Source organism: Convolutriloba macropyga, chromosome 6, assembly GCF_964194025.1.
Source record: "Convolutriloba macropyga chromosome 6, txConMacr16.3, whole genome shotgun sequence".
NCBI lineage: Eukaryota > Metazoa > Xenacoelomorpha > Acoela > Convolutidae > Convolutriloba > Convolutriloba macropyga.
This window is the reverse complement of record NC_134473.1, coordinates 49,792,090-49,807,859: the sequence shown is the minus strand read 5'-3', so window position 1 is coordinate 49,807,859 and position 15,770 is coordinate 49,792,090. Positions and strand designations below refer to the sequence as shown.

Here is a 15,770-nt window from a genome sequence, read left to right as displayed (position 1 = left end):
ATCGATCGGCGGATATTGACTGAACAAAAAAACCTATTTGAGTATATCGTTGCTCCCCCCACTAAAGTGGGTCGGAACGAATAAGTTGGAAAACACGTTGATTGGTCTCATTGCAAATGTGTCAACTTCGGGCTCCGTTTGATTCGAGCTGAGATCTTAAGCCTTGTTTGAGAGTAAATACAAAAGAGTCAAGCATATTGCTGAAGATCTCTTTATCTCAAACTCATCTCTTGCGATCCTGTAATCTTTCGGGCACTGTTTAATATACGCCCCTATCCCAAGGGTAATGCTACATGAGCTGCTGATTTTAGTTTGTTTTACTGTCAGAAAATACGTGTTCACTGCTTCTTTTGAAGTGTTCATTTGTTTTCGAATTGCAGCATAATACTGTCGCAACCGGTAAAAGTTTTGAACTGTTGCTTTGAGTATCGGACCTCCACCTCTTAGGGAACCATATCATTAAGATTTTAACAGAAAGGCAAAAGACTAACCTTATAGACTAACCAGTTACTTCTAAATTACCATTTTTTTGCCCCCTGATTTATGGGATCTATTCTATCTATTCTGTTTCGCCGTCCAGTGTGTTTTATCCCCCCAATTACAATATATTAGTTGTTATATAGCACGTTATTATGTTAAAGAAATTAAAAAATAGCTCGTGCGCCTGGGGGCGTAAAAAAGCTGGGGGGCAGAACAGATTCGATTTATGATTTACAAAAGCCAATATAGAGGGAAGGGGAATTTTGAGAGCTATAATATAAAGGGGGTATTTTGATGGCTAAAATGGGAAACTCTAGAACTGGTTTCGCGGAAATGAAATATTGATACTTATAGCAAACAGTGAGAGACAACAATGTCCAACAGTAACTTTGATGGGAAACTGCCTCCTGAATTCTGGGATTTGGCCAGCGTGAAAGATGTGACGATTCCAAAGGAGTTGAGCAAGCCTGTGGTTGGCTATGATTTTGCCAAGTGTGATGGGGCGGTAGACTATGACAGTTTGTTGACCGAGTACGCATCTTCCACTGGTCTGCAGGCAACTTTCTTCGGCAAAGTAAGCAGCATGCATGACTTTTTTGGCCGGCCGTTCTTGGATTTCATAATCATGACCATAAATAAAAAATTGCATCCATCAGGTTGAGAATTTAATGAAAATAGTCAAACGAATTACGCCTATAGCAGGGAATACTTAAACTGGTTGTTACCACGCTCGGTTAAGGTCACAATAATAGCAACTATTATTATGCATGGTTTCATCCAAGAATTTTGTAAATCTAGAAGTCTAAATTTTTTGAATGTTATTGCTGTGGTTCTCCAAAAGCTCATCTTGGGTATGGTTTAAAATGATCCTTATAATTAGCCATTTTTCCTAGCGGTGAATGTTCCCTCCCACAAATCCTCGGTAGATGGCTAAATAACTACATAATTTGGCCTCATTTATTTGCTCAATTCACGTTATCTGAGATCATTGCGTACTAAATAGTACTTTTATCTGAATTTGAATAAATTTTTGTAATTGTTGGCAAAGTTGAGTTTGCGAAGTTTTTTATTTAATACTTAGATTTCTCTGCGCTGTCAAAATTTCTAACATGCAGAGATATGAGCTAGCGATAATCAGCAACGCGTAATTTAAACCCCCTAATAATTTTCCGGGTCATTTTTATCTTACTGTTTACAAATTAGATTTAGTTTTATTTCTGCCTAGTTTAAATTCATCGCGGAAAACTGACAAATGAGTTGAGTTAATACTACACTAATCAGAGCCAAACCTTCCTTCCCTCACATTTACACTATATGTGTTATCAACCTCACTTACACGTTTAGAACCACGGCAGCCTCTGGGACAGATAATTGCGCTGCTTAAGAGTGCGAAACTTATCGTCCTGCGAATGTAGTTGTTTTCTGGTAAAAAAAAGGATTAAAAGCTTAAGAAAAACAAAGGATTAAAATTTCCAGGTCGAAGAAAGTTATGCCGAATCTAGACACTCACAAGCTATTTGCTTTGATGTTAAGTCGAGCGTTGTCATCAGTTCTAGTAGATTATTGTAAAGACCTTTAGCTTCTATCAATGGTTCAACTTCGATGCCATAGCATCGTCATGCATTATCTTGACAAACGTGTCCCTATTTCGTTCTGCCGCGTGCAGGTTCAACCCCCATGTGCACGGTAGAGAACATGGATTATTGTGAATTTTTCTCCACAAGGGCCGATGATGGGGTATTTTTGCTGCAGCAAATGCACAAACCGTCATGGAAGTCAGATGTTGTCAGCGTGGAACCGTAGCGTTTGTGGAATGACAGTGTGCCAGTTCAAGGCTCCTTTTTTTGATGCCAAGCCGAAGACGTGACTTTTGTCTTGAGGTAACGTGCGGAGTAACTTTGTTAGCAGTTTTCAACCCACTTTCGATGATCTTATCCTGTCTTCATTCGTAGCGTCTTTAATCCCAAGTTGATCCACAGCAGTGAGCGACGCTGCCTAATCAGTGTCGTATTCCATTGGCTTGACGTCGGGAAAGCCGTCTAGAAATCTGTGCTACCGGGTCGGTAATGAATGCAAATTGAGTGCGAAGCTGGTGCGATCGATGGCATTGAAAGCATGCTGTTCTCTGCGTCCAGCGTTCTGAACGTGAGAAGTTTATTATGATTAGGTTGGTTTCGATGTGATATTCTTGAGTGTGGTATTTGAAAAATATGAGCTCCTTGTATGACTCTGGAACGGTCTCACAGATGGTGCTAATCATGCTTGGCATCTCAACTTGCGGACTGATTGTAAAATTTGTCTAAGGAATCTATCGCGAGGAATCATCGAAATGTGACCATAGTTAAAAAATCGTTAAGCGCCTACATGACAAAAGGTTATGTGCGATTGACCGGAGTGAAATTGGAGTACCTCACATTAGCTGAAAATTACCGTTATGTACAGAGGTAATGTTTTCTGATAAGATATGCAAAATGTATATCTAACGTTTGCTGATTTTTAACCTAACAATTGACAGGCTATTGAAGAAGTGAACAAAATGATCAATTGGAAGTTGGACGGAGAACTGACCGAAGACGATCTCAAGCTGCAGAGTGAAATCACAATTGAGAATTGGAAGCCAACGCCTTGTACAATATTTCTGAGTTAGACAACTTCCTCTCTATTTTATATGAGCGCCAAGTTGTCAGTGCTCATTATAAAACACCTGATAATAAGAGGTTGTAGATTAAGTTCGCTAGGGCAGTGCTGAAACGAAACCAGACAAATCAATTAATGAAAATGTCCATTTTCTCAGACTGCTATTAATCTGTAACTTGTGTAAATTGAACTGATTATTTTTCGTTCGACAACAGAATTACAAGAAGTTTTTGGATATGATTCAGGGTCATTTCATTTTTATCAGATGATAGAACTAGTGTAGTATTGTTTCCCTAGCGTACTGAAAGAAATATGTGCTTACTATAGCGTAACTTTGACTGGGGTGTCATTGATTTTGTTTTCAGGTTATACGTCCAATATAGTTACAGCGGGAACCCGAGAAATTATCCGGTATCTCGTCCAACACAAAATGGTGGACTGCCTCGTGTCTACAGGTATTCAGTCTTATAACAAATGTATTTTTCCCCTGACCTCCTGTTTCTATTTATCATAATTGAGTTGCTTTCTGATCAAATCTTTGAGTAATATTCTTGTTGGCAAGATCAATGACAATGAGCTCTTCTCTATCAGACGCAACTCCAGTTGTGTTGGAAGCTTAAGCCCTTCTTTTTATTAAGAGGGGAGGGTCAATGGTAAGGGTTCTATAGAAAAGAGACTGATCAACTGTCCATTCTAACGAAGCCGCGCGGTGATTTATCTGATTGAACCGAAAGGTGCATCGGTTGTTAAAATGCTACATAGACATGAGTATAAATTTGCTGATAAAATTTTCGGGTTTGATACTCAATTGTGTGGCCCTTTTAATGAAAATTTCTAAAAACAGATATCAAAACAATGCGCTGCTATTTGCGTCTATTTTACATATACTATTATTTACATGATTGCAGTTTTACGACCAGAACAACAAGAGATGAAAGGGAAATAAAGTTTGTTAAGTGCTCTCGAAAGAGGTTGAAAGCAACTATTGTAAACTTGCTGGTCCTTTTTTTGTTGTTTGAGTTGTTTTTTGTTTTCGAGTTACTCTTACGCCGTTGACTTTTTTGTTTTGCGTGATCTAATTTTTTCTCATTTGCAAGTATCAGCAGCTGAACTAAAGTGGTGGCAGTTCACTACTAAAAGTCAAATAAAAAGTGAGCCGAAATTGGTTTAATTGTTTAATAGCCGTCCGTATAGCAGGCTTATTTTTACGACTCGAAGAGGAGTATTGGTTGAGCGTCATTTTTGACCGATACTTTTTTAGAGGGTATTTGAATCAGGAAATTAAATGCGAGAAAAATAGTGTTTAGGTCAAGTTGCTAAAGAGCAGCGAGAAGAGCGAGGTTTTCTTTTCATATCGATTTTTTGAGACAGACAGTAGGTGTGAAAACATTTTCTGTAAGCAATTTTTTAATCACCACTTTGGGCATTTTCAAGTTTTGTGTTTAATCTCCATTTTTTCAGTTAAAGGTCATTAATTGCTCTTAAACGAAGTTTTTAGCAATTATTAGTCATGTGGTTTTTTGAATGCAATTTTTTGCGTGACTGATGTTTTGTGTGACCAATTTGGCTTTCCATTCTCAATTACGGGATAAACAGGTAGTGCCCAGAGGGCATTAAGTTCTTTTAGAAACCTTCAGCTCACTAGTCTTCGTGTATGCGATTAACAGAAACTATTTTCGCGACATACACTCATGTTTTGAAGGGCGGTTCTTGGAATTTGACCTCTCACACTGACGTCGGTCGTTTGAGAGCTTTTCGCCTGACGTTAGTAAACGTTATCTAAAGTAGCGATAGTGCGTCGTTAAGCGTTTTTGACCATTTGGAGCAAATAATAAGATTTAATTTTGAGCCATCTTTTAACATTTTGCCTTGTTTTAATCTTTTTTTAGTCCTAAAACACGGAGTGTAGGGTGAGGCATAACTGATCCAACTTTTTAAAACCTATTTTAAATGCTTTTAAGAATTAAAAATCATTTGCGGCAAAAGATATTAATGGTCTATCTAACAAACAGAATCTGAACAACTTCGTACTTCTGAAAATATTCGTCGTATCACTGTTTAATTGATTTAAAGCATATTTCGTTGTCTAATTTTTTTTTATTACGAAATTACTATATTTTTCGAATTATTTGTTCAAAATTTGACACAATTGTTTTTTCCCCGTCTTCAGAATACAACGAGTAACGATGAGTTTCGTAATAATTGTATTTTTTGCGTTACATATAGGATACACTTTTTAACTGAGAGAAATATAGTCGATTGGAATGAATTCGGAGAATTTTTTTATAAATTGAATACGTGTCTTCTTTTTGTACTCATGAAATCTCCGATTTTCAAAAATCAGTCAGTCAACAAATGTCAATTGATACGTAGAATCTGTTTGAAGATACAAGCAAATGTAGATTACGCCCAATATAAGTTGGAATAGATGGAAAGGGAAGTTCTACTTGTCCGACATAAACCTGGTCGGAGAGAAAAGAGGAACAGAAACGAACAAAGTGGTGTACAACACTAGGTCATTTGAGTGGTGTACAACACTAGGTCTGCAAGTTGAGAGATACTGGTTCGATCAAGTATTGGTCCATTGTAACTGCAGCTGCAATTAATTAGATGCGCTACCATAAATGAAATGATATAAAATGAGCTTATGGTCCCCCAGAATGACACGTTCACGAATACTGGATTGTAGCTGACATTCCAAGCACGTTTTATTGGGGAGGGGTTACATTAAATGACGAAAGATTGTTGCAAGTATTTGAATTACTTTTCCTAGGTGGTGGGATTGAGGAAGACTTCATGAAGTGTATGGCTCCCCTGGTGGTAGGAGAGTTCACACTGAAAGGTTCCGAACTGTTTGATCAGGCAGTGTTTAGAAATGGCAATGTCCTGTTGAGCGATGGAGCCTATGGCCGCTTCGAGAACTGGTTCATTCCCATACTCGATAAAATGCTGGAGGAGGAAAAGGAACAAGGAACACTGTAAGCATTTGTTCATTGTATCGTTGGTCTCTTTGAGGTCATTTTTGGTCGAAATCTGCTTTAGTGAATTTACATTATTTGTCATTTATCGAGGCTCAATACAGATATTTGGTTGTCACGTCTGTTCTGTGCTCAACTTTGTTGTCCGTATGGTACATGCAAATTTCGTCTTTTTCGTGGAGTTATCGAGGTTTGAAATAAACGGACATATGAGAAATTTTTATTAAATTTAGGGACATTGTCGGTCAGTTAGTTTCTGTTAATTTTTGCTCGATTACGTTTAATTGCTCTCAAACGAAGTTTGTAACAATTATATTAGTCCTGTTGGTCTTCTTTGTGCGATTTGTCGCTTGACCGGTTTTTCGACTGGCGCATTTGACTTTTCGTCCTTAAAAACGGGATAAACAGGTAGCCACCACCGGGCATTAAGTTTCATTAGAGACCCCTAGCCGAGTTTAGTAGTCCTTCAACTGTTTAGTGTGGTGAAGCTGCTGGGAAGACTCTGATTTAAGGTCAAAAAGTCATTTTTAGGAGTTTTTGAGCCAAAAATGTAATTTTTCATGTTTCGTCATTTTTCGAATTTTTTGTTGGATCTGTCTAAAATTCAGGCTAGTTAAAGTTGATTAAGGTCTTTTTCAAGGCATAAAAGTTTTTTATGACCATTTTTAGAGCTATATCTTTTGGTAATCCAAACAAAAACACGCAAAGTTTTACTAATTTTCACAATTTTTTGAAGCTTTTCGAAAATTTTTTGTTATTTTTTGAGTTTTTTCAGCCCTAGGTGTCAAGGAGCCTCCTGTAGGGTTTGATATTAGTTTACTGCATATCTTGTTGTGGAAATGGATTGGTTTTCAACGTTTCAACATTACGAATTTTAGCAATTTTTTGATAAAGCTTGCATTTATTTTCAAGTCTTTAAAATTTTTTGTCATGTTTTAGGTTTCTCCAGCCTCACGAACCAAGCAACCTCCTCTAGGATTTGATAATTGGTTACTTCATGGTTTCCAGATGTAATTGAATGTTTTTCAAGATTTTAACATCACGAATTTTAGCTTCTTTTTGACATTCATTGTCATTATTAATAGCCGCACAGCGATAGCTGGGGCTATTATTGGCCTTCTCTTGGTTTTTTTTATTTCGTCGTCATGATTTTTGTTACGACCATATGACGTCACAGCCACTTTTTGTTCATTCGTTCATGCAATTTCAACTGAATTGCATGTGTGACGTCATTTTTCGCTCTTAGTGGAGCGAGTTTTGTTCATGCGCGTGATTAAATTTTTGGTCACACTTGACTTACCTCACTCTCAAAAATGACTTCCTCAATTTGAAATTGACTTTTATTTACCTTAATTCAAAGAGAAGGTCAAATGGGTGTGTGTCACTCTAAATGAAGGTTATTTCAGATCAGCTAATAGAGGCAGCAGTAACTTATACAGATTTTTAATCAAAATATAACAGATCAGCCTTCAATGAAAATACGATTTTTTTGGGTCTGTCTTTTTTACTGTTTTTTTAGACTGCCGATCAACGAATCTATTGTGGCTATTTTCTGGCAATCTGCCAGCTATGTTTCAGGTTTTTTCGGCCTCAGGATCATAAAACGTCCGTAAGAGTTTGACAATAGGTTAACGGAAAGTTTTTATGACCATGCCTTAATTTTCAACTTTTTAATATGACAAATTTAAGCAACTTTTTCTTGAAGAGTGCAATTTTTTCCAAATTTTTGAAACCACTTTTCATTATTTATGCTTCTCCAGCCTCAAGAGCTAAGAACCTCATCTAGGATTTGGTAATAGGCTACTGCATAGTTTCTGAGGGTAATGGAATGGTTTTCAACATTTCCTTTTCACGATTTTTGGGATTTTTTCAATTTTTTTTTGACATTTTTTTGTCATAATTCAAGTGTTTCCAGACCCAGGGGCCAAAAAATCTCCTTAGGTGTTTGATAATGAGTTACTGAACATTTTTTACTGGCCATGGAATAGATTTCTACTATTTAATATCACAATTTTATTGAAAAGTTTTGTCATTTATTAGGTTTCTCCAGCCTCAAGAGTCAATGAACCTCCTCTAGGGTTTGATGATAGGGTACTGCATAGTCTCTAGATGTAATGGAATGTTTGTCAAGATTTTACTATCACGAATTTAAGCGTTTTTAAAAAATGTTAGCAGTTCTTTCAAGTTTTTTTTCAAGCCCAGGGACCTCCTCTAGGGTTTGATGATAAGCATCAAAGTTTCAAGAGTTAATGGAATGGTTATCCATATTTTAATAACTCAAGTTTTAGGTTTTTTTTCAGTTTGTCGGAAAATTTTTGTTGAAATCCAAGTTTATGGATTTTAGCCAGTGAAACTATTTAAGGCTTGAAATAGGGATACTGGAACGTCTCTGGAGACAGTGATTGGTTCTGTGGATAATAATATTATGAATTTTAGCATGATTTTGTTAAAATTTGTATTGGTTTTAAGTTTTTTAATGTTTTGTCGTTTTCTGTGTTTAACGATCCTTTCTGGCCAACCAAACTTTGAGATGGGTTACATTGGAGAAGTGCACAGACGAAAATGGTTCTGAAATTTTGTTTCTTTGCGAAATTTGGAGACTCTTCTTTTAGTATTTGCGCTTTTCTGTTTTTGTTGAATTACTAACAAGACTAGCCGTTGGGGAGTCGAATCTCGTTATGGAAAAAATTAATAGCTCTCTCGCTCTTTCTGTTGGTTGGGGTTTCTTTCCTTCTCTTTCTCTTTCACGTTTTATCTTTCTCACCCTCTCTCTCTCTCTCTCTCTCTCTCTCTCTCTTTCTTTTGTTGACCTATCTCTTAGTCTCAATAGATTAAAGTCTGATGAGCTTTTTGGTAACAATCTTTGAATTTATTGTGTAATTCCAATTTTTATCTGACTGTACCGAAAGGCTAACTGGTTTTGAACTGTTATATACTTGCATTTTGTTGTTATACACTTGCATTGATGTTTTTGTCACCTTCTTGATCAGTAAAATGTGAATTGATGTTTGATTTTTTGTAAGATTAATTGGGAGGTATTGGTTGACTTTCGTGTTTGTCATTGATCCAGGAGCCAGAAAAAAATTTTTTTTATAAAACTTGAATTTTTTTCAAGTGTTTTTGAAAATTGTTATCAGTTTTTTTAGGTTTCTCCAGCCTCAAGAGCCAATGAGGCTCCTCTAGGGTTTGGTGATAGTTTACTGTTTGTTTTTTTTTTGATGAAATGGAATGGTTTTCAATATTTTAACATCACGAATTTTAGCATTTTTTGACAAAACTTGCTAATTTTTCAATTTTTTTTAGCCATTTTTTGTTTTCAACATCTCGTTGTTTTAGTAGCCGTGAAGTGATACACCGGTTGTTATTGGTCTCATCGTGACTTTCACCAGTTCAATGTATTTGTTTGTTGTTGACCTGTCTCTAAGTGTCAGTAATTTAAAGTCTGATCAGCCTTCTGATGATGAATAATCATTCCAAATTTTTGTGTTATTCCAATTTGGATCTGACTCTACCGAAAGGCTAATTGGTTTTGATCTGTTATATACTTGCAATGGCTATTATACGCTTGCATTAAGGTTAGTTTTTTCACTTTCTCGCTCAGTAAAATGTGTATTAATGGTTGATTTTTTAAGATTAATTGGGAGGTATTGGTTGACACTTTCGTGTTTGTCATTATTCAAGTTTTTCCAGATCCAGGGGCCAGAAAACGTCCTTAAGTGTTTGATAATAGGTTACTGAAAAATTTTTATTTTTCATGGAATAGTTTTCAAGATTTAAACATCACAATTTTTAGCAATTTTTATGATAAAACTTACATGTTTTTGTTTTTTGAAAATTTTTGTTATTATTTAATTCTTATGCCTCAAGAGCGAAGAAACCTCCTCTAGATTTTGATAATAGGTTACTTCATAGTCTCTAGATTTAATGGAATGTTTTTCAAGATTTTACTATCACGAATATAAAAGCATTTTCTTTTTAAATGTTTGCTGTTTTTTCAAGTTTTTTTCAAGCCCAGGGACCTCCTCCAAGGTTTGATTTTCAGCTGCTGCATATTGTCTTGAGTTAAGGCTGCATATTGTCTTGGGTTATCAAAATTTCAATGACTCGAGTTTTAGCAGTTTTTTTTTTGAAAAAATTTAATCATGTTTAATTGTCATGTTTCAAGTTCCTTTCAGCTCACTAGTCTCCAATAATGCGGTTCGCAGAAACTGTTTTGGAGACTTGTGCTTACGATGTGAAAGGCGGTTCTTAGAAATTGATCCCACACACCCACCCCGCCCCCCCCCCCCCCCCCCCATTCCCCCAATCCCCATCCCTGGACATTGTTCAGGCCGTTAAGCGCACCGTGCAGCCAAAGATCCAACTCTCACCGTTGCACCATCCCCTCGTGCACCCCCCTCCCGTTGCGTGGTGAACACCCCCCCCCCTGCTGCGCTCACCTCACGCCCCTTTAATTAAACTAAAGCTAGCCTAACTGATATTAGCGCCTTTTTAATAGGTATCTTTCTTTTTTAGATTCTATCAAGATTTATGTAAAATTTTAACTACGTTTTTGTTTTGAAGGTAGTGTATCTTTGCTTCATTTGGTTTGCAATTAAACCAAGAATGTGGATGAGTTGGGTGGGAAAATTATGGGTCAGCGCATATTAGCGAGCCTCCTTGTTTTAAGACTTGGTTTTTGATCTTGTTTGAAGAATTAGCAGTCTTGTTTGATGTTCTCTTATTGTCGTGTACAAGACTGATTCAAATGATGTTTTGAAATGTGGAACTTGCTTTTGTATGGACTTTCAGATGGACACCGTCAAAATTAATCCACAGGATGGGAAAAGAGATAAATGACCCAAAATCTATCTATTATTGGGCATACAAAAACAACATTCCCGTGTTCTCTCCAGGGATTACGGACGGTGCTATTGGTGATCACCTTTTCTTGCACTCTTTCAAGCACGATGGCAGGACTATCACATTGGACGTTGCTAGCGATGTGCGAAAGATAACTATGTTGGCAATTCGTTCTTCCAATACGGCTGCCCTCTGCCTAGGTAAATTGATATGGCTGACGTTGTTTAATAGCCTCCGTCATCTTCTCGGGTATTATTGCGATCCTTTTTTTTACAATCTTAAGTATTTGGATTGTGTTTGTGTGCGTTTTTTAAAGATCTGTTCACACTTTTTTCGGCTTTTTCGTGTCAGTGAGACGTCAAATTAGAATAAAGAGGTATAAATGCGCCTTATTAATGATCTAGTTCTTCGCCTGTGGTATTCCTGGTTTTGACACTATTTTTCTCAAAAACTTTTTAATGAATTTTCGAGTTTTGCTACTTTTTGTTGTACTTTTAGTTGTTTAATGTTTTAACCTCATTTAGGACATGTCTCATAGGTTGCTAATAGGGACTATTTTAATCGATCTGATTGTTTCAATTCAAAGCTATTTCTTGCTATGACTATGCCACTAATTGTTTTAAGATTTGTCGATTTTTTAAAGTTTCAAAAAATTTTTGTAACTCAATTTGTCTGGTCGCTAAGTCTCATTAATGAGAAGTCTCATCACTTGCTTAGAATGTCTAAATTAATCAAATTAATTGTTTCAATTCATAGCTATTGCTGTGTATGAAATACGCTGATCGTTTTTGAAAAATGTTAGCGAATTGTTTTGCTAGTATTTCTTGAAGTTACTGCTGTCTTATCCCTTAAATTTATTAAGGACGGATTTCATTGTTTTCATATGAGGAATAGGGGGATCTAATGAATTGCTTGAAGTCATTTCAGTCGTATTTTTTTCACACTTCTATTTCAAAAAATGAAAGTTGTTGTTTCCATGTTTTGTGGTGTTATGCTTAGTCAGAATAACAACACGTCCTATTGGCCTTCAGTGCGGCGTAATTGTGGTGTTGTTGACTGAGATAATGTATATTTTCGAAATGTTCAAATGAATTTGAGAATCTTGTCTTCATTTGTAATTATATTGTCCCATTTTTCAGCCATAAGAAATTCTAAATGTTTTTTTTTTAATTTCTAAGTCTTGATTATATAGTTAAGGATTTAGCCATGTTTTTACGAGGTTCTTTTAGTTTGACGCCTCTGGCTTCCAAAGAAATTCGGGTTTTTGCCAATTTTGCTTTGTCTGTCATTGATTCCGACGAAGATTATGTATTGTGTACCCATTCTAATGATGCGTAGAGTCAATATTTCATAAGTTTTTTTGTTTAAATGATCTTAAAACACTGATAGTTTTGAGTTGTTTTTCTTCCTTTTTCTGAATTTAGGGCCTTGGGCTTTGTTGAGAGTCTTCATTTGGTGTTGCTGTAATAGTGTTAGTTATCTGGCCTTTAGTTAAATCAATTTTTTGTTGTAGTTCAGGACATGTCCTCTTATTTTTTTTTCGTGGAATAAAGGTTTGTTTTGCTTTACCTCATATTGCCTTTTTTGACATTTTTACCCGAATTCTTTTTGACTTCCCTAGGCTAGTTTCATTCGTTGATCATTATGCTCAAAGTGCTTTTAAACAGCAGTTGCTGTGCTCAGAAATGTAAATTGACCGGAGTTATAAAAAACCGAAAATCAAAATTGAAAGGGGAAAAACCCATATTTTTAGATGCCCGCTACTTTGTTCTAGTCACCATCTCCAATGCTTATTGGTACTAGCCTCTATATCTTCCTCCTTAATGAGCAGGAGTTGGCCTAAGTACAAAGTGAAATTATAGAGTGTGCACTTTAAAAATGTTTTTTTTTTGTACAAAATTTTTTTTTTCATGTTTTTTTTCTAATCGGGGTTATGAGAATCCCCAGCGGCTTTTTGGGCAATATGCTTTTTGACTTATCTTCCTCAAAGACGGGATAAACAGGCAAGGCCGGGAGGGCTTTAAGTTCTCTTAGAGCTTTATGGCTCAATAGTCTATAATTATGTGGTTCACCGAAGCAGCTTCAGAGACATGTATTCATGACATGAAGGCCGGTTCTTAGAGTTTGATCCCTCCCAGTTTAACACCCCCACTACACCTCAGGATAGGTATACCCTAGCGGCAGCTAGCTGCCGACGAAGTCAACTGTTCGACAGTCGTTTCAGAGCAATTCTCCCGACGTTAGTCGTTTGTTTAATCAAATTTGAAAACGCATCGAAATGATTCATGTCTTAATTTTTGAACAAAAGTGTATATTAAACAAAATTTTAAACAAAAGTGTATTTTGTTTGTATTGTCTCGATCATAATTGCCCTTATTCTAGAAGAGAAATGATGAGATGGAATAGTCTTCAGTTATTTATAACGTTATATATCGGATATATACCTTTACCAAGCGCCATCTTACACTAAGCTTTAAGTTAGAAAATATCTCTCATCGAAAGCTGGTTACCAATCTATTGTAATTTCTAACTCATTTATCTCAAATGACAAATCAACAACCCCTTCTAATAAATTGAAAGAATCTAATAACCGTTTTGATTACAACAGGTGCTGGAGTGAGCAAACATCACGTGCTCAATGCAAACGCATGGAGACTTGGTCTGGATCTCTGCGTGTTGATCAACACTGCTCAGGAGTTTGATGGCTGTGACTCGGGTGCCAGGCCAGATGAAGGTGTATCTTGGGGGAAAATTAAAGCCGGAGTGCATGCAGTTAAACTGTTCTCGGACGTGTCTCTAGTCCTACCCTTGTTGGTTTCTCAGACCTTTTTCAAACGGCAGGAGGAGTTCTCTAATAAATTGTGTGCGGAGTGAATGGATTGACATAAATTCATGTTTGGACTGCAAATGTCTGTACTTCGCATTTTTAATTCAACAAAATTTGTCTATTTCGGAAGCAGTGATTTCACTGTTAAAGTCGGTTTAAATTTAAACAGTAAATGCTGAAAAGGCTGTGGATTGTTTTGTCATGTTATATCTAGATTTGACATGGTAATAACTGATTAATTGCTCTCAAACGAAGTTTGTAGCAATTATATTAGTCCTGTCGGTCTTTTTTATGCGATTTTTCGCTAGGCTGATTTTTCGTCTGACGCTTTTGACTTTTCGTCCTCAAAAACGGGATAAACAGGTAGCGCCCAGGGGGCATTAAGTGCTCTTAGATTCTTTCAGCTCTGTTTCAGCTCAAACTTTTTTGGAGACTTATTCTTATGGTGTGAAGGGCGGTTCTTAGAGGTTGACGACCCCTCCACTGTTGACCCCCCTCCACAATTGCGCGCGCTGATTCCCCACCCCACTATTGCCCCCAATCAGCGCCCGGTGCACCCCGCCACCCGTGTCTAGCTTCTCACGAACAACCGCTCGCTAAAAACAGGCAAATTTATACTATATTGCACAATTTTTCGCAAACTTTTTGAAAATTTTTGACATTTTTTTTTTAATTTTTATTAACCCTAGGTGTCAAGGAACCTCCTCTAGTTTTTAATAAAAGTTTACTGCATAGTTTCTAGTGGTAATGGAATGGGTTTAACTTTTTAATATCACGCATGTTAGCATTTTTTTGACAAAACCTGCAATTTTTTTCAAAATTTTCGACATTTATTTTTCCTTATTCAGGTCTTTCCAGACTCAGGCTCCAGAAAGACACTTAAAGGGTTTGATGATAAGTTACTGACAATTTTTTATTGGCCAAGGAATAGTTTTTCAACTTTTTAATGTCACAAAATTTAAAACTTTTTTTCAAGTTTTTTTTTGAAATTCTTTGTGCTTTTTGTTTTTTCTTCAGCCTTAAGAGCCAAGGAACCTCCTCTAGGGTTTAAAAAGGGTTGATGTATTATTTCTAGTTGTAATGGAATGTCTTGCAAGATTTTAAAATCACGAATTTTAGCGTTTTTTGACAGTTTCTGCCATTTTTTTTCCAGTTTTGTGCCATTTATAATCATTTTTGAGCGTCAAGAGTCAGAAAACCTCCATAAAGGTTTGATAATAACTTACTAGAAATTTTTTGTTGGTAATAGATTAATTTCAACTTTTTAATATTACAAGGTTTATTTTTTTTCTAAAACGTGCAACTTTTGAAAGTTTTTTTTTATGTGTTTTGTCATTTTCAGGTTTCTCTAGCCTCAAGAGCCACGGAACTTCCTCTGGGGTTTGATAAAATGTTACGGCATAGTTTATTGACGTAATGAATTGTTTTTCAAGATTTCAATATCACGAATTTGAGCAATTTTTAAAAATTTTTGCAATTTTTTCATGTTTGACTTTTTTCCGGCATCAGGGGCCCTGGGACCTCCTCCAAGGTTTGATAATCAGCTGATGCATAGTTTCCAGATCTAATGGAATGGTGATCAATATTTTTTATGACTCCCTTGTTTAGTAAATTTTGAATGAAATTTGAATTTTCTTTCAAACTTCTGGAAATTTTTTATGTTCCAAGTGTATGGATCTTTGAGCCAGTGAAACTATTTCAGGCTTGAAACAGGGATACCGGCTTGTCTATTGAGACAATGAAATGATTCTTAAGATACTGATATCTTGAATTTTAGCAAGATTTTTAAAATTTGCATTTGGTTCCAAAATTTTTCAATTGTTTCCAATTTTGCTTGTTTTTTCAAAATTTTGTAATTGTTTCCAATTGTTTCCCAAACTTTCTAGACAAAAAATGGTTTAAGGCTAGGAAACTAAAAGTTGAAGAGTCGAATCCCATCATGTAAAATTTTCCTGTCTCTCTTTCTCTGTGTCGGTTAGGGTTTTTTTCCTCGTTCACGTTTTCTC

General features: G+C 36.2%; 1 protein-coding gene across 2 annotated transcripts; it reads left to right on the top strand.

Moving 5' to 3' along the window:
* On the top strand, positions 1-13,946 carry LOC142341733 (deoxyhypusine synthase-like). Of its 2 annotated transcripts, none has more exons than XM_075392904.1 (7): positions 1-399; positions 842-1,054; positions 2,996-3,122; positions 3,483-3,572; positions 5,891-6,095; positions 10,887-11,137; positions 13,546-13,946. In XM_075392904.1, exons 2-7 carry the CDS (start codon positions 854-856, stop codon positions 13,809-13,811), a joined length of 1,140 nt encoding a protein of 379 aa, XP_075249019.1. In that variant the 5' UTR covers positions 1-399; positions 842-853; the 3' UTR covers positions 13,812-13,946. The 2 variants fall into 2 exon arrangements, with proteins under 2 accessions (XP_075249019.1, XP_075249018.1); XM_075392903.1 differs by having other exon boundaries at positions 7-399; positions 835-1,054.
* The last annotated feature ends 1,824 nt before the right edge of the window (positions 13,947-15,770 follow it).

Bases quoted from the DNA above. Each gene is read 5' to 3' on its own strand.
- LOC142341733 (XM_075392904.1), top strand. From the start codon at position 854: ATGTCCAACAGTAACTTTGATGGGAAACTGCCTCCTGAATTCTGGGAT. The intron at 1,055-2,995 runs GTAAGCAGCATG...AACAATTGACAG, and splicing joins AGGCAACTTTCTTCGGCAAA to GCTATTGAAGAAGTGAACAA. The intron at 3,123-3,482 runs GTTAGACAACTT...TTTTGTTTTCAG, and splicing joins GCCTTGTACAATATTTCTGA to GTTATACGTCCAATATAGTT.